The 24,158-nt window shown below is 39.2% G+C and overlaps 2 protein-coding genes across 4 annotated transcripts in view; both read right to left on the reverse strand.

Annotated features, from left to right (window-relative positions):
- Positions 1–9,088: 9,088 nt before the first annotated feature.
- On the reverse strand, positions 9,089–21,709 carry LOC111903874 (probable trehalose-phosphate phosphatase G). Of its 3 annotated transcripts, none has more exons than XM_023899647.3 (11): positions 21,605–21,709; positions 11,994–12,059; positions 11,462–11,910; positions 11,070–11,210; positions 10,919–10,990; positions 10,680–10,793; positions 10,437–10,595; positions 9,911–9,988; positions 9,715–9,784; positions 9,507–9,577; positions 9,089–9,429 (listed from the first exon to the last, which is right to left on the reverse strand). In XM_023899647.3, exons 3-11 carry the CDS (start codon positions 11,717–11,719, stop codon positions 9,274–9,276), a joined length of 1,119 nt encoding a protein of 372 aa, XP_023755415.1. In that variant the 5' UTR covers positions 11,720–11,910; positions 11,994–12,059; positions 21,605–21,709; the 3' UTR covers positions 9,089–9,273. The 3 variants fall into 3 exon arrangements, with proteins under 3 accessions (XP_023755415.1, XP_052620725.1, XP_023755409.1); XM_052764765.1 differs by having other exon boundaries at positions 11,994–12,069; positions 21,605–21,627; XM_023899641.3 differs by lacking the exon at positions 21,605–21,709 and adding an exon at positions 12,142–12,393 and having other exon boundaries at positions 11,994–12,069.
- A 1,330-nt stretch (positions 21,710–23,039) lies between these two features.
- Positions 23,040–24,158, reverse strand: part of LOC111904405 (uncharacterized) — a 49,408-nt gene continuing 48,289 nt past the window's right edge. The window contains exon 3 of the mRNA XM_023900182.2: positions 23,040–23,634. Within this exon, the coding sequence (XP_023755950.2) occupies positions 23,040–23,634 (595 nt within the window). The remainder of the gene's footprint in view (positions 23,635–24,158) is intronic.

Genomic DNA, 24,158 nt, shown 5'->3' on the forward strand with positions numbered 1-24,158 from the left:
TTAGTTCAATTTTATACTTGGGAGTCGGGATGTTACAATTCTCCCCCACTAGAATCCGACTTCGCCCTCGAAGTCATTCTCCGGAAACAGCTCTGGGTACTGCTCATGCATCTCGGACTCCGGCTCCCAAGTCCACTAGGATCCCTTTCGATGATGCCACTGAACCTGAACCAAGGGCACCTATTTATTCCTCAATACCTTCACCTTCTTATTTAAAATAGCCACCGGCTTCTCAATCTAGTTCAGACGATCATCAACCTGAATGTCCTCTAGAGGGACCACTGTCGTCTCGTCGGTTACATACTTCCTCAGTTGGGACACATGGAAGGTGTTATGCATCTGGATCAACTCTACATGCAGCTCTAACCGATAAGCCACCTTACCTACTCGAGCAGTCACTCTGAAAGGACCAATGTATCTAGGGACCAGCTTGCACGGTTTCCCAAATCGGATCACCCCTTTCCATGGGGATACCTTCAGGAGAACAAAATCGCTGACCTGGAAATCTAGCTCGGAACCTCTCCGGTCTGCGTAACTCTTTTGACGACTTTGGGCCGTCAGTAACCTCTTTCTGACCTGCTGGATTTGCTCTGTCGTCTTAAGCACTATCTCAGTGCTCCCCATCTCTCTCTCTGACCGACCTCTCCCCTACAGATGGGAGTCCGACACCTCCTTCTGTACAAAAGCTCAAAGGGAGGCATCCCAGTACTGGAGTGATGGCTGTTGTTGAATGAAAACTCATCCCAGGGCAGGTAGGTGTCCCAACTCCCATCGAAGTCCATAACACATTCATGTAGCATGTCCTTGAGCGTCTGAATCGTCCGCTCGCTCTGCCCGTCTGTCTGTGGGTGGTATGCGGTGCTGAAATGCAGCCGAGTGCCCAAATCCTCATGAAATTTCTTCCAGAACCTGGAAGTAAAACACACATCATGATCTGACACTATCGATGTTGGCACCCCATGTCGTGCCACCACCTCTCGAATGTAGATCTCGACCAATTTCTCCGCAGAAGAGCTCTCACTTATAGCCAGGAATTGAGCACTCTTCATCAACCGATCTACAATCACCCATATCGCATCGACACCTCGTGCAGTCCTCGGTAACTTGGTAATAAAATCCATGGAGATCTGTTACCACTTCCATAGGGGAATATCTAAAGGCTACAACTGACCATGAGGACGCTGGTGCTCTGCCTTGACCTGACGATAGGTCAAGCATCTCTCGACTACCCATGCCACATCTCTCTTCATATAGGTCCACCAATAATCCTTTTTTAAGTCCAAATACATCTTGGTGGCCCCAGGATGGATCGAGAATCTCGACCTATGGGCCTCTTCCATCAAAATCCGTCGAGCTCCACCCAAATATGGCACCCATATCCGCCGACGGAAGGTCATAAGCCCCCGACTATCAGTCTCAAACTCAAAAATCTGCCCAATCACCCTCTCTCTCTTATGGTTCTCTGGTCTCATGGCCACCGCTTGGACCTCTCGGATGGTATCTAAGAATGGAGTCATCACTGTCATCCTCATACACACATCTCAGATCAGAGAACTCGTTGCCCTATAACTCAGTGCATCGGCTACCACATTATCCTTGCCAGGGTGATACAAAATCTCACATTCATAGTCTTTCACTACATCCAGCCACCTCCTCTATCTCATATTCAGGTTGGGCTGATCCATAAGGTATTTCAGGCTCTTATGGTCCATGTATATGGTACATCGGACGGCGTAAATATAGTGGCGCCAAATCTTGAGGGCGAATACCACCGCCCCCAACTCCAAATCTGTTGGGTTTTGAGCATTCTAACACTCCTAAGTGTACATGCAACCCTAAATACCTTGGATCTATGTTTTCTCTATTATACATGCAAATATGAACTTTCCAAGGTATTCATACTAACTAGCATAATAACAATGATTCATGTGAATATCTCAAGTTAGAATTACATACCTCTTTGATGTAGAAAGTCTTCATGAAGCTTGAGTGCCTAGTGCCCCAAGTATGACACCTCAAATGGTTCACACAACACCAAATACACATGGAATGACTTGAGAGAAATTGGAACACTTCATAAAATCGGCTAGCCCTTTCTATCACACATAGTGGCCAATTTTTCCCAATAATATGATCTTTATATAGTGTCACAATTAGGGTAAACCCTAATTGTCATGGCTTTCCATTTCCTTGGATCCATGGGTTTAAATACACCATGGAGCATCCATGGAGCACCCTATAGGTTTTAGCCCAACTTGATAATCCATGGAGTCTTAGCCCACTATACAAGTATGGATAATTTACACAATCAACCCATATATTTAATTAGTCTTCTTTTGATCACTTAATTAATCCTAGATTAATTCTTGATCAATACTAATTAAATAATCTTATTAATATATTAGAACTTATAATATATTAACAAACCTTAAGTGTTATTTCTCTCATTATAGTCAATCGGTCAATCCAAATGCATGATGCCATGCAACCCAAATGAACCATGTCGGGTCGGGTCAAGTCTTACCAATTATAGTTATGGACTTAGACATTAATCCAAAAAAATCATGGGTGGGATACCTCGTCTCGTGAGGCTTCAGCTTCCTCGACGCATATGCTATCACGTGCCCCCTCTGCATCAACACGACACCCATCCCAGATATGGATGCATTACAGTAGATTACAAAGTCCTCTATTCCCTCCGGAAGAGCTAACATTGGAGCTTCGCACAATCTCTAGTGAAGGGTCTCGAATAATGCTTGCTGCTCATGCCCCCAAGTAAAGAAGGTTGATAAACCTCATAACATGTGGAGTAATAATGTTATATTACTCTAGCACATTTAAGAATTCGAGTTTTGATGTTTTTCATTGATCAAGAAACACAAGTTAATCTGAGAACAATTGTATGAAGTGTTTTCTTATTGGGAATCCACATGAACTTTTGAATATTTGTTTTAGCTCGTCAAAGCAATGTTTTTTTGAGAGAAAACTCATATGTCAAGAAGTCAGTGGGAGTTGTAATGATATTGAGAGTTTTAAGAGCCAACCGACAATAAACCTTTTAGTTATCACTAGCATGCGACCTGAGGTTGATAACTTATCGTATTTGGTTGAAAAATTCTTATTTCTGTGCACTTCTAGTTGAGTTGACAATGCTTATGAGTTCTATGTTTTTCATTGAACTACAAAGCAAAGCGCATTGGTCAGTGAAAGTGCATTGATCAATATGGGTGGCTTGCTAACAACATGGAAGCACTGGTAGTCCCTTGAGCTACCAGAGGGATAGAAATTTAGAATAACGAAGTTCAGTCTATGAAGGAAAGCTAAATATAAATTTGGTTTTGTCCTAAACCTTATCTTATGATTGTAGGTTAGAAATGATAAATTCACATGGATGAGAATGTGTGCACCTCAAAATCTAGGTAGCAATGGTTTTGCTCTAATTCATAAGATTGATTATGAGGAAATACTTTTGCTGACAGATTTGAAAAGATCTGATTAATATGGATATTGGTTGTGTTAATTGCATTCTCAAATTCGTAATATAATTACACCATCCCTCTTCATATTTCAAATTATGAGGAATGACAAGGAATTGTTTGAACTTTCGAGAGATATATCTATCCGTCTTAAAAGGTTTAAACACACGCACACACACACACACGTGCTATTAAATTAAGGTGTATAGGCTTAAGAAGTCTAGTTAGAGACTTATCGATGCATCGCGTAACAGAAATTTGTACTTCTATAAGAATGTCAAGAGTATAGATTTCTAGCAGTCCAATTGATTTTCGGGTACATGTCAAAGCTAGTGGGAGCATAATTGTTATGCTAGTATTACATGTTAACAATACTGTTCATAGGGAACAATGTTTCCAATTTGCAAATTGCAGTGTTTGGGAATTGTTTCACTATAGTAGACTTAAGGGAGAGAGCACTGATGCTTTGTTTCGAATCTAAAGGTTTAGATCGCATAGTTTAATAGAACTTAGTCATAAACGTATATGAATTCGTGTTGAAATGGTTCAACATAAGAAATTCCATATTTGGAAATATTATAGCAAGATATTGAATAAATATCATATCCTTATAAAATATATAATGACCCGAGTCCTATATGCTTCGGATATAAGATCAATTACATATGCCATAATATTCAATTATTCTAATTTTTCAAATGCTCAGAGCATTGTGAGAAAAATCACTAGAATTTTGTGTGACTAAATTTGTTAAACAACTATCAAGAACATTCTAAGGTTATACCAAAAGACTAGTTGCTTGTGGACAATTGGAAGCATGATATTAATTTGGATGGACCATAGTGACATGATTCTAGATTGAGATGATTCTTGATCAGAATTGATGGTCATATGGGAATATGGAAATGTTTCATAATGGGAGATGGTTGAAAATTCTATATGTGAGTTAGAAACTTTAATGCAAGAGAAGTATTCAAGGAGTGTACCTTGAATTACCACCTTCATTACCATGTAATTGTTTCTAGTAACAAAGTTCCAATGGAATATTGTGTAATATCAAAGACTCAGTCTTTGAGACTTTAGAATCTTGATATCATAGGAGATTAATGCATGTTGAGTTGGAATTCCATCACATCTTGGATAGTGATAAGAATTTGGAATTATGAAATGAGCATCATTGTAATAATGTCTAGTTGATCTGTTCACAAAGGAAGGTCCATAGAGAGGCATAATATGCATGTTCATAACATGGCATGACTGATGTTTAATTAAAGTGGTTAGTTAGTTACTCTAAACATTATACAATGAATAAAGTCGTAATTATTATGGTGATTAAATAATATAGATTATTCAATAATTTTGAGACCATAGTTAATTAGTTTATTATTGTGTTTCACTTTGCATGTTTTAGTTCCCGAATGATTTGATTATTCGAATTCCATAGTCGCTCATACTTTAGGAAGTAAGTAGTGAATTAAGACTGTCATGAATTGAATTTTTGATTGTCTATGGGGATTAAACATTGCAATAAGATTGCTACAATGTTCATGAATACTTAGAATAATGGGGATTTTGAGTATTCGATAAACCCACGCTCAGAGAATTACTTCATGGATTCTATCACGAGTAATTGTGAGACGATAATATCTTTTATTCTTAAAACAGAGATATATGAGTTGTAATTTACAAATTGGTTGTGCATTGGTATTGCGAAAACGCATCAGTAATGTGATGTCATAAAACGTAGTGTCATGCATGATTTAGTGAGTAAAAGATAAAAACATATATGTCGAAGTTTATTCACTCCTTTTTCCATAACAGGAAAAAGGATATATTTGGGCCCCTCGACGATTTGTTGTCGACATATGAAGTGCATGGCTGAGCCTAGACTGAATTGATGTGTTCAATTAGTAGTCTGAATTCAGTTGTCATAAATCAGGAAATCGAGAAACAGAATCTTGGACTATGAGATTGAGTCTGATCCATGTCTCATGTCGATATGATATCTTGTAGAACAGAGGAATATTTGATCACTTATCTTAAGGAAAATGTATGATTAAATAAGAGTTTGGCAGTGGCTTTACAAATCACTCTTTGCTGTGTGGTTATACTGGTAATTGTAATTATAGACTTATCAAAGTGGGAGACTGTTGGATTAAGACGTCTAAGCTCATAACTAAATTGGTATAAAATTGCAATCAGACACAAAGTCCTTTTGGGGTTGCCCTCATAACCAGAAATAACTGGAAATGATATTAAGAGAGAGAGAGAGAGAGAGAGAGAGAGAGAGAGAGAGAGAAATGATTTGTTATTATATTATGTGATTAATATATTAGTTGGAATTAGATAATTGGTATGTTAATTTGTTATGCGATTAATAAAGTAACATGCGATCAATAGTTAAATAATTGATTTGTTTTATATGGTTAATAATTTAATAAGAAATTAATTAATTAATAATCAGAATTAGTCAGGGTTCTTGACGTTCATAATTTATTGTTATCAATAGAGAAAACTTGGTGTTAAATTATTTCGTCTCATGCATTGAATTATAACCTTCAAAACCCATCATAAACAATATCTAACAGATACAGATAATCATACAGATATACCAATCTAATATATCACTACATCATATCAACGTTCTATACACAAGGGTACATAGTACAATCTAGTTGGTTGACATTGGTGTCTTTGACCTACGAGTACAGCGAGGAAAACTCACCTCGAAGCCTAGAAGATAGCTGAACTGATCACTGATCTAAATACCAACTCTACAGGTCACCTATATAATAGATAGGGACCAAGTCTTATTCTACATCTCAAAATATTCCAATTAACCTAAACTTGGTCAAAGTCAACGGTCAGGTTAACAACCCAGAAGTCCAAATCAGAGAGTCACCACATCATGGCCATCCTTTGGTCATGCCATAGCAGCGTAAGGAAAAAAGAATTAGATCCTTACCCAATCGCCACTCCATAGCAGCCTAAGGCCACACCATGGGGACTGGTCTGAACAACTTAACGTGATAAGTTGTTACCCAACCATTCCAAGAGCTCCAAAGCTCAAATCTAGTCCTTCCCACGGTCTTGATGGATAAAGTTTCCAACTTTATCCATTAATACATCACAATAAATCAAGATCTTAAACCCTAAGTCCTTAAAGGTAATTCAAGGCATGTAAACACCCATTAAACACTTAATCACTAAAGTTACTCTTCCAAAGTTTCTAGAAGGGTTTCATACACCTAATGGACCATAAAAATCATAGCTTTAAGGACATTCATGTCCAATGCAATTCTCTTCCATTTTAGGTAAAAAAACATGACAATTAAGGCTTGTTCAAGGGACCAAAACTCCAAGGATCCTTAAAGTTGGAACATATAACACTAAGATGACTAGAAGGATCCATAAAGTTGCCAACTTTATGGAATCCAACCTTCCAAACTCCCTCACCATAAAGATTAAGGGACAAAAGGGCTAGATCTAAAAGCAAGTAGCATAAAAATCGGATCTTGAGGACTTACAAAAGTCTAGAAACATGCATAAGGAGGATGGAGATAGTTGCTTGCTAAAACAAAGCTCAAGAGGCACATTCTTCTTCTTCTTCTTCTTCTTCTTCTTCAAAACACTACCAAACACCATAAAAGCTCAAGAGTTAGCAATAGAGGCTACGGTTTGCTTTAAGAGGCTGAGAGAGAGTGTGTTTGAGGCTGAGAGTAGGCAACCCTAGCCCTCACATCCCTTAAATAGGGGAATAAACCCCAAAATTAATTAGGTTTTGTCATTAAACATCGGTCATGCCGTGGTGAATAGATTGCCACACCATGGAACTTACTTAGCCTCCACGCATTTACCAGCCATGGCCACGTCATGAGACTTATTCACCACGCCGTAGCCACAATAAATTCAAAACTTGAAAAATTAATACTTTTTAAGAGAGACATACCCGAAACTAGGCGTTACAATCCATGAATAAGATGCACAATTGATAAGCATGGACGTGCCATCTAGGTCGAAGGTGTGCCATCTAGTGTCTAGATGTGCCACCTAGGAAACAAGTGTGACACTGATGAAGCTTGATGTGCCACTATGGTGAGAGTGTGCCACTTTGGAGTCTAGATGTATCATTTGCGAATGAGGTGTGCCAACTAGAAGGAAGATGTGCCAACTTGAAGGAATGTGTGCTATTTGTGAAGAAGGAGTTCTATCTTGGAGGAAGTTGTACGATCCTTAGAGAAGGTATGTCATTCCTTGTATAAGATGTGCCATCTTGGTGCAAGGTGTGACACTTGTGTTCCTTGATGTGTCATTGTATCCCTACTGTGCCACTTATGTTGTGATGTTCACTATGATTCTCAATATTATCCAAGGGTGCTCATAGTTGAAGATGCTCAAGGATTACTGCATGATGTGCCACCATGATGCCTGATGTGCCATGGTGATCTTGATGTGCCACTCTTGCATCATGATGTGCCACCGGGGATCATGATGTATAATTATGATATGCCACCAGGATGAATATTCCAGAAGCTATAACATGATAGATTGTGATTGGTTGACACCATTCATAGGCCTAAGGGATGATAGGATTGGCCCATTTGGGTTTTACGTCTGATCCCTTCGGTATAAATAAGGATGCATGCTAAGTCAATTGGAGTTTCTTTTGTATCCTTAATGAGTAGATTAACTCTATGTTGGTTGTACTTCTAATCTCTGTTTGATAACTCTGTGAATAAATTTTACTCCCCTCCTGCTCGTAGACGTAGATCGCCTTGACCGAACCACGTAAATACTGTTTTTTTGTATGCTTTTGGTTTTGCTTGTTATCCACATTACTTTCTAACAATGGTCATCAAACTTGGCAAGTGACATCAGATCTATTCTGAGCCTTGACATGCATTGTTTGGTTTTCCTAACATCTTTAAAATTGGATTTTATAACTTTAAGATATCTCAAACTTTGTCAAAGAAAAGGTGTTAGCATATGTAAATCGTATTCATTGGGTCTTACTACATATGTTGACCTTGAACAGGGAATGTATACAAATTCCAAAAGATTTGTGACTGGGATTTCCTTTATTCTAGGGAATTCCTTAATTTTTTGGAAAACCACAAACAGACAAAAGTTTCGATGTCATCAACAAATTCTTAATATAAAGGTCTTGCATCAAATACATGCAAAATTCTATAGGTCTTGAAAATTTTATTTACTATAGGAATTGATAGTTTGAGATATACTAATATTCAATAAGTCAACCATTTTTCTTGAAATGGTGTTAAAATTGTTAAAACTGATTCATCATCTTAAACAACATATATTTAATAAAATATTTAACTTCATTTTGTCATGAATTCTTTCAACAAAAACTAAATTTAGTTAATCCCTTCCATTGTTAATATTGAGGGAGGATGTTAAGAAAGGTAAATGTATCATATCGTCTTAACACCATTTGAGGACTTATTGTATTAAGATTGTTTGACTTGGTATTTTTGGTGTAGTTGACCAATGTTAAAGATAGCTTGTTTTAAGGAATAAAAGCTTAAGGGCTGATTGGATAAATTGAAGAAGTTGGAGGGTTGAGTTGTTGATTGAAGGAGTGCAAGTGTTCATGATGGACACGTGGAAAGAAGAAAATTATAAATACCATAATTTACAAACTCAAAATAAGTGAAAATTTCTATTAGGATACATACAAAACAATCAATACCATATAAAATATGAACCAATAATCAAATAAAATATCTTTTTATTTTTATCAAACTATTTCAACTTCAAAATTGAAAACCTCGTTTGATCATTTATCATTACCATAGTTTTGTTCCTTCCATGATACTAGCGATTTAAGGAAGTCTTTGACTTCCAAAGTGTCACGAAGTGACAAAAAAGCTTTGCTTTCTTTGGGTACCGAAGATACCAAAATCCCGTAACCACGTTTTCCTTCTCTTAAAACCTAACAAAAAAAACTTAATCAACAACTTAATAACACACTATTTAAAAAAATAATAAATAAATAAAATTGAGTTATACCTTAAACGCATCTTCATCTGTTCTATCGTCTCCAATATAAATTGCAAGCACTTCGTCACTATTGCTTAGCCCTATTAATTCCATAATAAAATACAAAAGAAATAATAATAACAAATAAATATCATCTTACTTCACATTTCTTAATTTATTTTATAAAAAGTAGCGTATTTTTATGGTTTGTTTTATAAAAAAAAATTGAAGGACTTACCAAGTGATTGAAGTAGAAACTCGACTGCTTTCCCTTTGTCCCAATCAATAATGGGACGGACCTCTAAAACCTACGTATAATTTATAAATAAAGTTTTTATTTTTTATAAAAGCATAGAGTAAAAATAATCACATGACCATTATTGAAATTTGAAAATGTGTTATATTTATATAAAAAAATTGGTTTTATTACTTACCTTCCGACCATGAGTTAATCTCAAACGAGGATAATCTTTCAAGACATCATGCACACGTTGTGCAATCATCGCCCAACTCTGCAACACCATAAAAGTATAATCTTTCAATTCTGTTGCTAAAAGGTGTCTATATAGAAAAATATAGAAAAATATAGAAAAATAGGTGTCTTTTTAGCCAATCCCAATTTTATAAAGTTCCATCACTAAATTCGAGAAAAAAAGCAAACGATTTCAGTTCTTTTGGTAATTGTTTTATAAAGAATTGGTGGTTGATTTTATAAAAAAATTTGGAGGGATTTCAATTCATACACTAGCTTTTAAAATATAGCAACGGATTTCAGTTCCTCTTGTAATTGTTTTATAAAAAAAATGTTGTTAATTTGAATAAATTTCAGATGGATTCCAATTCGGTTGCTAATTTTGAAAAATAGCGACGGATTTTAATTCCATTGCTAATTATTAAAAAAAATCCGCTGCTAAATCCACTCGTTTGTTAAAACTTAAAAGTAAAGTGTTAATTTCTTACCTTCTCATCTACATTACGGTAATGTACAGAAGTACAAAATTTGTGATTTTCCACAAATGCCCCTCGGATATCGTTTGTCACGTTAACAAGGATCCTAAAAACCTCATTGATCATTGGTATAAACTCTCTAGCAGGCTGGAATAAATTTACTTCCTTATCCTTCACAAGAAAACATAAGGATATTGATCTCCTCAAGAGCAATTAAAATAAAATATCCTAAGGGTATTTTTGTCAATACAATACCTGTTTGTCAGTAGATCGAATATAGTTTGTATGGTTGATAGACATTGGGAACATGATGTCCATACCATGACTACCAGCATAAAAGAGTTCTGTTAGTCCTACTAACTCATAAACCTGAACAAAACATGTTTAACATTAAAAAATTTAATTATTTTAATGACATTTTATTATGTTAAACTTTTTTTTTCAGTGAAATGAACAATTCCATTATACCGAACACTACTATAGACTTATGATACCTTATTTCGGCTTCTTCCGCTAATAATCGCTGTTGGAAAGTACTTTGCAATGCCCTTTAAAGCAGCACGCATCTAAAAAAAGAAAGTGTGTTAGACATTTGTACAAGGTATATAAAAGAAAAGAATTGGAGAATTTGAAGTTACTACTTACATCGATTGACATAAAAGCACGATTGGGATCATCTACAATTGGTGAGAGTGTCCCATCATAATCTAAGAAGATTACTATCTTTTTGTTATTTGCACGATTTATAATATGATCAAAAGATTTGAGAGCCGATGGATACTTGAGCTTCGAGTAACAAAAAGAACAACGATAACATATTAATAAAGGGGTACATATAGAAATAGCGTTACTACTTACTATTATCAAATATAATTTTTTCTTTACTACAAACAAACCATCATTCTTATTGAAATGCAAGATAAAAAATCAAGGATTTTGTATAAAATGAATCGTTACGTACATTCGTTGGGTTTTGGCATTTCGACAAGAATATAATAATTAATGACAAGTTTTCTAACCAAAAATTTCGTGTATACCTTCCAAGAATAATAGATAAGATCATTCTCATCAGAAGCAAGCTCATCTTCAACATCCTTCACCATCCTTTTACAAGGAGGTGAAGATGATCGCATGGCATCAAGCCAACCGTTGGATCGAACATCATCAACTTTCCCAGGCTTTTTCTTTGGAATTAAAAGCGGGAAAACACTGGAATGGAATCCTAATCTAGTCTGATTCATAGGGAGTAGAGGATCGGCAAGAACAGGAGAAGCATTTACTGAGCTTAAATCCATTTTATGATCTCACAAGACAATAATTTTTGAGATTTATGATAGAAAGTTCGAGGGTTTGATATGAAAAAACTGTGAATATATCACTCTTTTTACCCGACCCTTTTGTCAATAAAAAACCACCTTTTTAATGTTTTCTTGTCACTGGTGCTGAGTGAGTAGACCATTGTAAACACGCTAGTTTCTGAAATGATCTGAAATACAACATCCATGGAGTTAATGATGACTAAATCTTTCTGCTTAGTTTCTTGAAATATGATTACCAAAAATGACATACCTCATTCTCAAAGCTATGCATTTACAGAATGTGCTCAAACACCATATTCAAGATCTCAAGTTTTGACTGCATATTACTAAAAAAGGAAAAAAAATGTTGTTTAGATGATTACTCACCACTTTACGAAATAGATGCAAATCTTTTTTACCTCAAGAAAGTCTCAAGAACTAAACACAAAGTCAAGGATTCCAAAAAACATGCATCAGAAGAAACAAGATTTTAACTGTTTCTATAATAAACCACTCAATGGTTATCTGATACATTGACACTAGTCACATGGACATGCATGCCCCCCATAAAGTAAGTAAAGGTGTAGTTTCTTTCATGGATCTACTGTTTTACCATATAATAAAACAATGGTAGGGGTAGGGGTCACTTACAATTTTTTCTTTATATTACTTTGCATAATGTGAGTAGTATATAAGTTGAAAGTAATATATATACTTAATTAATTGGTCACAGAAGCTCTATAATTCATAAAGCAAACACTTTTAAGAAACACATTTAAAAAATATCCAATAATGACTCATCTACACTGTGTTCTTATGCTTCATGATGTGACTTCTCAACCAAAACAAACCCCACTATTGCTCAGGTGCACTGAGAGAGATATGAAACGTCAATAAAAGTGATACAATTTTGTCATTCTGATATCGCATTTGCAAAATTTCCTTATTTTGCAATGTTTCAATTCAAATATAAGTATTTTTTTAATTCATATCTTTTTTTTAATGGTTTGAGAGTGTACATGTTGCAAATATTTGAGTAAGAAAGACCACTTGAATTTGTTTTTAGGCAAATAGGAATACTTTATTTGCATAATCAGTTAAACGATTACATCGTGTAGAGCATAAAATAATAATAATGGAATAAAAGACAGCTGTACCTTAACTAACTCAAAATAAAATAAAATAAAATAAAAATTAAGAAAACACATGTGGGTCATATTCAATTTGCATAAACCATTTGAGTAACAACTAACAAACAACCAAAGTACGCGAATACAGATTTCTTGTCCCTAAATAAGACAAAATGCAACTGGTGGAAACAATGAACATATATGGAAATTTTATTCATGCATCAAGAAACTCATTCATATTCCTTCATTTTTATTTTCCAAATTGGGATAACGCAATAGAGTACGAACTCTGCATGTATGGAAAGGATTCTTTAGAACATTGATCTCTTCGATTTCAATGTGTTAGCAACACACAACAACACTGTACTTTTTACAATACAATAAGATGAGAGCATATAAATAAGATTATTCTGTCAAAAGCAAGTACAAACATACAGAAGGCTGTACGATCTATGAATCAGATCTTCATCGAATTTCTATACATGAACTAATATCAACAAAGACAAACACATAAATATGAAGAATCTTACAAATGCGCATCACATGCCATACATGTAACACCGTAAATTTCAAGACAAAATTTTCTTTTTAAATAATCATTTTATTCTTAGAACACTTGTTAAAAATCTCATTCATAATCAAATTACAAAACATGGCTCCATTTTCACTTGCATAGAAAACCAGGATCCTCCAAAATATGACTCTTGCTCTGGTGTGTACAATCAAGCCGGTGCCGTACCGTGATACTGAAAGAAACCTGAAAACAACATAACACAAAACACTGTAAGCACGAAGCTTAGTGAGTTCCCCAAAATACCACACGCATAACACATATAAGCCACTCGAGGCTGTAACTCTATGGGTCCGTGCACCCAAACTCTGTGAACCCTCAGGTTCTAACTCTGTGAACCTTCCGGTTCTAACTCTAGGAACCCTTCGGTTCCAACTCTGCAAACATGCACAGCATAAATCACATAGAAATAATGCAGTACAACACATAACATACATAGCATAGAAATACTCTGTCACATAACCCTGGTTACCTACTCAAGGTAAAGTATAGTGAGAAGACTCACCTGGCAAGCAAAAGCAGATATCTCCATACTCGGACCTCGAACTCGCCACCGCCTAACACGTAAGGCAAAACTCTCATGACTATAACTCTCGAGACTAGAATCAATCCTCTCAATGCACCCTCTTAAGGGTAAAAGACTATTTTACCCCTCTCTTGGCCCAAAGGCCACATCGCTGACCAAACCCTAAAAGTCAACGGTCAACCCTTGGCCAAAATCAAAGTCCTCAGTCAAAGTCAACCCCTGACTGACCCTACTCGCCGAGTCAACTCTATGACTCGCCGAGTTTCTATAATCAGAACTTCACTTAATCCGCGACCTAACTCGCCGAGTCACTCCGAGACTCGCCGAGTCCAACAACTCTGAGTCCACTCGCACACAACTCACCGAGTCATCCCTTGACTCACCGATTCTCGACTCAACCAGGGAATATCGGGACTCTTCGACAAGACTCGCCGAGTCCAAGAACAGACTCGCCGAGTCCAAGGCTATCATCATCCGACTCGCCGAGTTGTTCTTCCAACTCGTCGAGTCCCAGCTCATCTTCAAGCAACTCGTCGAGTCCACCCATGTGACTCGCCGAGTACCACCATTCTGAATCCATTCAGAAGCATTCCAGGCCATGCAAATGATCCAAAACATAGATCCAACCTCCTACAACTCAACCATCACGTAAAGTGGCAATCTTTACGTGAATCCAAAGAGATCTAGGCCTTAATCACTTATAACTAGGGTTTGGGACTTGCAAGCCTCACTAAACACTCCAACACAGGGACTTTCATGCTCTCTGATTCTCCTCCCTTCCAGATCTGAGGTAGCAACCTCAGATCTACCCTCTAGACATCCATTTACATCCTTAAACATGATCCCACAAACCCCAAAATGAAGAAACAACATACAATCAGGCCAAGAACGAGATATTACCTCCAATGGACGCCCCCAACTGAAATGAAGCTGATTCCAAGCAAAGCCCCTTGCCCCAAGCCTTCAATTCCCACAAATTCCTTCAAAGATTACTTCTCCAAGCTTCAATCCATTCAACAATGGATCTCCTCTGCGATTTAGGGTTTCTAGCACTCAAGGAGGGAGTAAAGAGGCTGGGGAAGGAACATAATGTTCCTTATATAGGGCTCAATCCCGAGAATTAGGGTTTTCTCCAATCAGCGCCTACTCGCCGAGTCCTCCTCACTGACTCGCCGAGTTGGCTACTTAGCATGCGACCCAGTCGCGACTCTACTCGCCGAGTCCATCCACGGACTCGCCGAGTCACTCTTTCACAACTTACTCTTTTAGCCCTTCAACTCTACTCTTGATATTTCGGGATGTTACAATTCTCCCCCACTTAAATTAGGCTTCGTCCTCGAAGCCTATGGCAACTCAACTCCAAATACTCCCACGACGCGCCACCTGGCCCTAACTGGACCAGGCTCCTCAAAGCATAACCATCAAACCCGAACTCACTTCCTCTTTCCTTGCGGTGTCCTGACCACCGTCTCAACCGGGCACCGGTTGTACCCTCTGATAATCACACTCAACAATCGAGAAGTACTCGAGATGTATCACTGCTCCAAATCTTTAACAGCCGCTCGACCCATAAGGGCTAGAAAGCCATGAACCATCGGATCCCCAATCCGAATCCCACTTAATCCATTCCGTGCTGACAGAAAGACCCACTCTTCAATCTCAGAACAACTCCCACGAGTTCTCCTCTTGCAATCACAAACGCATGCTGAACTTGCCCAGTACCCTCGGGTTGGGAAAAACCCGATACACTGATGATATCCCCCAACATCCCCCCAGGATGAACCACTAGTACATATCCAATACCCTGATCAGAATCAAGCTGGGAGTCCCCGACTCCCTCCCTGCATTCATCCTGAGACTCTTGGCCCTACTCTCACGGAACCCCTTCCGCGTCCTCAGCAGACATCCCAACATGATGTCATTCCATACCACTGTCACAGACACAATGTTCAACCACCATACTCCAAATCATCCACTCTTACTACTACTTTCACTTCCATGAACCAACACTTCCCCCCCCGGGGTTACATATCTTTCCCTTCCCTTACCCAGGGAAACCACTAGCCAACCTTGCCACTACTCCATGTATCACTCATGCTCTGGATCTGCTCGCAAGGGCCCTCGGGTCCATGCGCTACCTCTCCCCAAGAAATGAGGGTCCGACACCTCCTCCCATACAACAGCTCAAAGGGTGGCATACAAATGCACTAATGATGGCTGTTGATATAGGATAACTCAACTAAAGATAAATACGTGCCGCAACTCCCTCCGAGATCTAATACACATGCCCGAAGCATGTCTTCGAGCGTCTGAATCGCTCGTTCGCTCTGAAGTGTCCTCAGACATCATCATGATCCAAATAACCCACTAATTTCCTCCCCGTGACCACTATCCCGGCCCAGGGACGCGCAAGTCACAAAATTCTCTTTTCCTCATGCGAGAAAATACAATCCAACCGAGGATCGCCTAAACTCTAATCTCTGGTTTCTGCTGCGCATATCCCTTGCGCATCTCACCGCATCTCCCGACAGAGACGGTGGGCCCAGTCTCGCCCCCGGTTCAACACCCAGGCTCCAGAACTCAATACTAGGGACACTCAAGCCCAAAACCCTTCCACATCATACACTGATCGGAGATCATTCCATCATCACATTCTCTTGCCATCTAGTGAGTACTACGGCTCCCCGCAGTATCACAACACCCTCTAACTAGTGAGTACTACGGTTTCCCGCAGTATCACAACACTCTCTGACTAGTGAGTACTACGGCTCCCCGCAGTATCACAACACCCTCTGACTAGTGAGTACTACGGCTCCCCGCAGTATCACAACACTCTCTGACTAGTGAGTACTACGGCTCCCCGCAGTATCACAACACTCTCTGACTAGTGAGTACTACGGCTCCCCGCAGTATCACAACACCCTCTGACTAGTGAGTACTACGGCTCCCCGCAGTATCACAACACTCTCTGACTAGTGAGTACTACGGCTCCCCGCAGTATCACAACACCCTCTGACTCCACTAGTTCATGCTCCGCAGACTATCACAGGTAGCTACCCATACTCGGCTCGAATACACACTCCAGACTCTGGAAGCAATCGACATATCAAAATGCCCACCCTAGCGAAGTTCCATTCTCTTAATAATCTCCCTGGATGCCCATACTCGAAGGGCCCCCACTAGATCCGTAGATACGTGATACACCACAAATCGTTTCAACTCAAGATTTACGAGTAACTCCGAAATAAAGGTATCATACCCGGATACCTTAGAATATCCCAACAGAACATCACAAGATCCTGCCACAACCACTGATTTCCTTACTCCCAATACCTCACGACAATACATTTCCTTTGAATCCCATAATAATTTCTGATATCACACGATGCGCCACTCCAGTGCATCCAAACACTCAATTGGAATACAAGGAAGGCGCTAACCCTTCAGAACACACTGATGATCCTTCGAAACCCTTTCCACTACCACTCAAAATTCAAGCAAGAATACACATCCTAGCCCGGGAAATGGGCTACTCGATAATCGGCTACCCATATCTCAACCCAGAAGTTCTCAACTGCCCATACCATCATTACGAGCCTTCCACTTGAGACGACTCTGACCACCATCAGATTCCTGATCGTTGACCACCCGCCGAGGAGTCACCCATCCTTCTCTTAGACATATATCACATGCATTATCTCGCCCTGCACCTTCCTTAATCACCCATGACCCTGATCTCATGAATTCAAGCCGCGGGTTCTGCATCCAACCCCTAACCGCTCTTGCACCAATCTCTGGTTCTCTCAATAAACCACCCAGTTCTCCCCCACTTAGGGTTCGAACCATCACTATCTGACACATCAACAACCTCACGAACTATTTCCACCAGCAATAACGCACCTGCCCCTGAAAAGTGCTACGCAACACCCGATAATCCACTTTAAGGAAATTAATCGATCTCATAACTCTGATCCTCAGATGAACTCCTCAAGAACTTTTCGCCACGACTGCCTCTAGTCGTTCCAAATCTCGTACCAATCAAGTACCAAACAACTCAACTGCTCAATAACATCCCTGGCTCATAGACCGAACCACAAAATCATTGCTCCAACACCGGGATCATCCCAAGAACAGGGACCCACTCCCATATTCAGCACCCAACATAGATAGAAAACTCTCTGCACTGTTAAACTCGACTGAACTCCCCACCGATACCACTATAATACATCCTACTATACTCAATTAGGTGTAGTGTGGTCCTCGACTATCTCAGTCCCAACTGTCTATCTGCTCATGACAAATCACTGCCTCGCGGCACACATGCTACCTGATACTCTGGAAGAAATCATCATCAATAACGACCTGCAGGGTTTACCCCCAAACCCCAAAACTAAACACCAGGCCTTTCATGTTCCGCACACGAACATAAATAGCACCACTCACATAGAAGGTGACCCCTCCTTTATCGACTGATTGCTCAACTCAGACCGAAATTCTCCTCTCCCTCTAACTCCTTACCAAAATACTCTGATAGGCTCTCGCCTTCCCCCTCGAGGGACGCCTCTCCAAATTCAATCATGGCCTACAGGCCTAAAACCCATAGCGTCCAATCTCTACCTCATCAATCATGATCGGATAACCAGAGAATCACAAGCATCATTCACTACGAACCATGGTACTCATCCCATGACATCTCTTCTCAATATGCTCCGGTGTATGGTACCCGAACCATAGCATCACTCCTCCATCTACTCCGATGTATGATACTCGAACCATAACATCACTCCTCAATCTGCTCCGATGTATGGTACTCAACCATACATCACTCCTTAATGCGCTCATTAGAATCTTCAGAATACTCCCTGTATCAAGTATGGGTCCTCTGCTTTCAGTAGTACGGGCCCATACTACCTTCCACATCTACCCATACTTTTCCACACGGACTATCCCGGAGCTCCTAAGTAGCTGCTTGACCTTCTCGTTCACCCATTCCATCGCGCGCTCGCTCCCCAGCGAAATTCTCTACCCTGCCAGTGCACTCATCTGGCTAAGGTTACTCCCTAGGCTCTTCTCAGATTCCCACACTTCTCTGCCATCAGCTGCTGAAGAGCTCCTAATGATGCCAGCCATCTACCTCCTGAATATCGTCATATTCGCTTGGTAGCTGACTCCCATCATCGAGAGTTCCACAAAGCACGAAGCAAGCAGCATTCGAGCATCGAAGAATATATATAACTCTCTCTGGGTGATAACTCCGCTTGCTCTGCTCATCCTCGGAAGTACCACCGAACTCTGCAACTCTTCCCCTCGCGGGCTCTAACTATTCTTTCTCCAAGTACTACAGTACTCATCTAGGTATCTTCCCTAGATTACTCCACTACTCAAATCCCCTAAAGGATTCCAATCAAATATTCTCACTCATCACATACTCAAAAGCACAACGCATATCACAGCAATTCCTAGGCTAAGGCATCACAAATCAGGCCACTCTACTCCTAATATATGGAATACCTAGCCTGTCTCTCGCATGCAATAATATCTCATAAAGTGCATCATAAATATCTCATAACACAAAAGTAAGGGTATTTTGGGAAATCACCGTTCGGGCTCTGGCTGATTGTACACACTGTTCTTTCTCGTTTTCTCTTTGAACTCTTATTCGCTTTAGAAAATTATTTCTTTGAAAACTTTTCTTACTTCCTCAGTTTGAGTCCAGAATTACCCGAAGGCGCATCCGAATCCCTCAAACCAAGGCTCTGATACCAACTTGTAACACCGTAAATTTCAAGACAAAATTTTCTTTTTAAATAATCATTTTATTCTTAGAACACTTGTTAAAAATCTCATTCATAATCAAATTACAAAACATGGCTCCATTTTCACTTGCATAGAAAACCAGGATCCTCCAAAATATGACTCTTGCTCTGGTGTGTACAATCAAGCCGGTGCCGTACCGTGATACTGAAAGAAACCTGAAAACAACATAACACAAAACACTGTAAGCACGAAGCTTAGTGAGTTCCCCAAAATACCACACGCATAACACATATAAGCCACTCGAGGCTGTAACTCTATGGGTCCGTGCACCCAAACTCTGTGAACCCTCAGGTTCTAACTCTGTGAACCTTCCGGTTCTAACTCTAGGAACCCTTCGGTTCCAACTCTGCAAACATGCACAGCATAAATCACATAGAAATAATGCAGTACAACACATAACATACATAGCATAGAAATACTCTGTCACATAACCCTGGTTACCTACTCAAGGTAAAGTATAGTGAGAAGACTCACCTGGCAAGCAAAAGCAGATATCTCCATACTCGGACCTCGAACTCGCCACCGCCTAACACGTAAGGCAAAACTCTCATGACTATAACTCTCGAGACTAGAATCAATCCTCTCAATGCACCCTCTTAAGGGTAAAAGACTATTTTACCCCTCTCTTGGCCCAAAGGCCACATCGCTGACCAAACCCTAAAAGTCAACGGTCAACCCTTGGCCAAAATCAAAGTCCTCAGTCAAAGTCAACCCCTGACTGACCCTACTCGCCGAGTCAACTCTATGACTCGCCGAGTTTCTATAATCAGAACTTCACTTAATCCGCGACCTAACTCGCCGAGTCACTCCGAGACTCGCCGAGTCCAACAACTCTGAGTCCACTCGCACACAACTCACCGAGTCATCCCTTGACTCACCGATTCTCGACTCAACCAGGGAATATCGGGACTCTTCGACAAGACTCGCCGAGTCCAAGAACAGACTCGCCGAGTCCAAGGCTATCATCATCCGACTCGCCGAGTTGTTCTTCCAACTCGTCGAGTCCCAGCTCATCTTCAAGCAACTCGTCGAGTCCACCCATGTGACTCGCCGAGTACCACCATTCTGAATCCATTCAGAAGCATTCCAGGCCATGCAAATGATCCAAAACATAGATCCAACCTCCTACAACTCAACCATCACGTAAAGTGGCAATCTTTACGTGAATCCAAAGAGATCTAGGCCTTAATCACTTATAACTAGGGTTTGGGACTTGCAAGCCTCACTAAACACTCCAACACAGGGACTTTCATGCTCTCTGATTCTCCTCCCTTCCAGATCTGAGGTAGCAACCTCAGATCTACCCTCTAGACATCCATTTACATCCTTAAACATGATCCCACAAACCCCAAAATGAAGAAACAACATACAATCAGGCCAAGAACGAGATATTACCTCCAATGGACGCCCCCAACTGAAATGAAGCTGATTCCAAGCAAAGCCCCTTGCCCCAAGCCTTCAATTCCCACAAATTCCTTCAAAGATTACTTCTCCAAGCTTCAATCCATTCAACAATGGATCTCCTCTGCGATTTAGGGTTTCTAGCACTCAAGGAGGGAGTAAAGAGGCTGGGGAAGGAACATAATGTTCCTTATATAGGGCTCAATCCCGAGAATTAGGGTTTTCTCCAATCAGCGCCTACTCGCCGAGTCCTCCTCACTGACTCGCCGAGTTGGCTACTTAGCATGCGACCCAGTCGCGACTCTACTCGCCGAGTCCATCCACGGACTCGCCGAGTCACTCTTTCACAACTTACTCTTTTAGCCCTTCAACTCTACTCTTGATATTTCGGGATGTTACAATACAAAATAATGGGAATTGAGGGGCAGCTACCATACCTGATTGGGAGGGAGGTAGCCGGTTGAAGAGCGATGAATTAGAGTAGGAAATGAATTGAGAATGAACGAAATGAAGCCCTAGAAATAGTGAGAGAGAGGGAGAAGGGAAGAGAGATAGAGAGATTGGTGAAGAGTGGTGATGGTATTTATAGAGATTGATTGGTGCAAAATAGACGTGCCAATGAAGCAAAAGTAACACTCTATTGCTTCAAATTACCTAAATTATCCTTTATTTGGTTTGGGGTGAATTTCAATTTTCTAGATATTGTTTTTTATTTCATTGGGTGTGGACAATTAGGTGCTGTTTATTTTTTTGAAAAACCAAAATGTCTGCACTCTGCAGACCATATCTGCAAGCCTCTACAGCAGAAGAGGTGGACCAAATGTCTGCATTCTGCAATAAAAAGACTGTTTGTTTTTAATATCTGCAGCTATTGAAATAAACTGATTTTTCAAACTTAATTTAATGTCATAAACTTTAAAAATGCATTTACAACAAAAAAAGAAAGAAAAAAAAACTGGTGGCCTACGTTTTTTTTTTTTTTTTTAATATTATTATTTAGGTTAAAATGAGCTTTGAAGACATTTGAAGACAGTGGCCCATGTTTGCGCCAGAAAGACTTCGCGCAAACGTTTTTTTGATCTGCGCACTTCCAAAAAACAAACTCTGCGAGAGCATATGTCTGCGCGTTGTCTATGCGACGCAGACAAAAGTGGTTGCACAGATCTTCACAAAAAAACAAACAACCTTTTAGTCATAACACCGTTTTGGTGCCACGTCACCAATGATATTATAACACCAAGTGGGGAAATGATCACCATGTTATATCTTGTTATAACAAAAACTTTTTTCCACTTTATAATTTTTTTTTAATTTCTTTGCGATTTTTTTTTAAATTTAAACAAATATATTTTAAATATAACATAATAAATAAAACATAGTGTTTAAAAATTAAAATAACATAGAAATTAAATTAAACATAAAATCCAAATTCCAAAAAAAAAAAAAAATACAACGCTATTCGTTAAAAAAATAACATTTTCTTAAAAAACTAAACGCTATTCGTTATCGTTATCATGGGAGATATAATCCGCCAAGTTCTCTCAAAGTTGTCTGTGTTTATTTGCGTTATGAATGTCAACGATTCTATGCAAATACTCTGCTGTTGCTGGTTGAAAAATTGAACGTGTCTGGGCTCCGTTGGGATATAGTGTGCAATATTTCGTACTTTATCTTCTACTACCATGTTTTGCATTATGATACATGCATACATGATATATCGTAGAGCTTCTAAATCTAATGGTTGTGCTACATGCGCAACTATATGCCACTTCGCCTTCAACACTCCAAAAGTACGTTCCACATCCGCATGTGTTCCTTCTTGTCTTCACTTAAATAAATTGTCTCTTTCTTCAACCGGGTGTCGGAATGCCTTCACGAATGTGGATACTGAGGATATATTCCATCTATAATGTAATATTCATATTTGTATTTGTTTCCATTCACCATGAAAGGAGCATCCGGGGTCTTTCCATTCAAAAGATCGTCGAATATTGGCGTCTGATCAAGAACGTTGACGTCATTGTTGGAACCCGCAACCCCAAAAAATGCATGCCAAATCCATAAATCTTGAGAAACAACAACCTCTAAAACCAACAAAGGCGATTCGTGATAACTACTTGCGTATTGCCCTTTCCATGCTACCGGACAATTTTTCCATTTCCAATGTGTGCAATCAATGCTTCCGATCATTCCGGGAAACCCATGACGTTCTTCATGCACCGCATATAATTCTTGCAAATAATGTAACGAAGGTTTCCGCAAATACACGTCTCCAAATGTTGCAACGATACCCCTTGACAATGTATACAAACTCTCCCTTATGGTTCTTTCGGACATTCTCATATAGTCGTCCATGGTGTCGGGTGACTCCCCCATAACCATCAAACGAATGACTGTAACACATTTCTGCAACGTTGTAAACCCTCGTCTACCTCTAGCATCATATCTTAATTGAAAAAATTCATACCTAAACATAAATTAACCACATTTTAAAAATATAGTACATTTGTTATAAAATTAAAGAAACATGTAGTACATTTGTATTTATTTTGTCTAAAAGTATAGTAAAGAAGCGATATTGGCTTTCCAAGGTGTTGTCGATCCGTAGGAACACATTTCTACTCAAACAAAATATTCTTTTGAAGTTCTTCGACCGGTATACACAATTATCCGCAAAGTAATCGCGATATAGATGTTCTTGTCCTTCCTCGCGATTTATGATTAACATTGCACGTCTTGTTAGTAGCAGGGCTGAGTCTAGTTGTAGCAGGTGGTTAGTGTAATAATGATACATCATCCTGAAGAAAATATCGTCATCGGAATTATCGGACGAGTCGAAAGGGTCCTTTTTTTTTTTGAAGATAATTGAAATTATGTATAGAGAATGAGAGAAATTGTGTGAAATTTTTTATAAACGTTAGATATTTTATAGGATAAATGAAATTTTTTTAATAGTTATTTTAAAAAAAAATACCTATTGGCAATGGTTAG

This window comes from Lactuca sativa, chromosome 6 (genome assembly GCF_002870075.4).
Source record: "Lactuca sativa cultivar Salinas chromosome 6, Lsat_Salinas_v11, whole genome shotgun sequence".
Classification (NCBI taxonomy): Eukaryota; Viridiplantae; Streptophyta; class Magnoliopsida; order Asterales; family Asteraceae; genus Lactuca; species Lactuca sativa.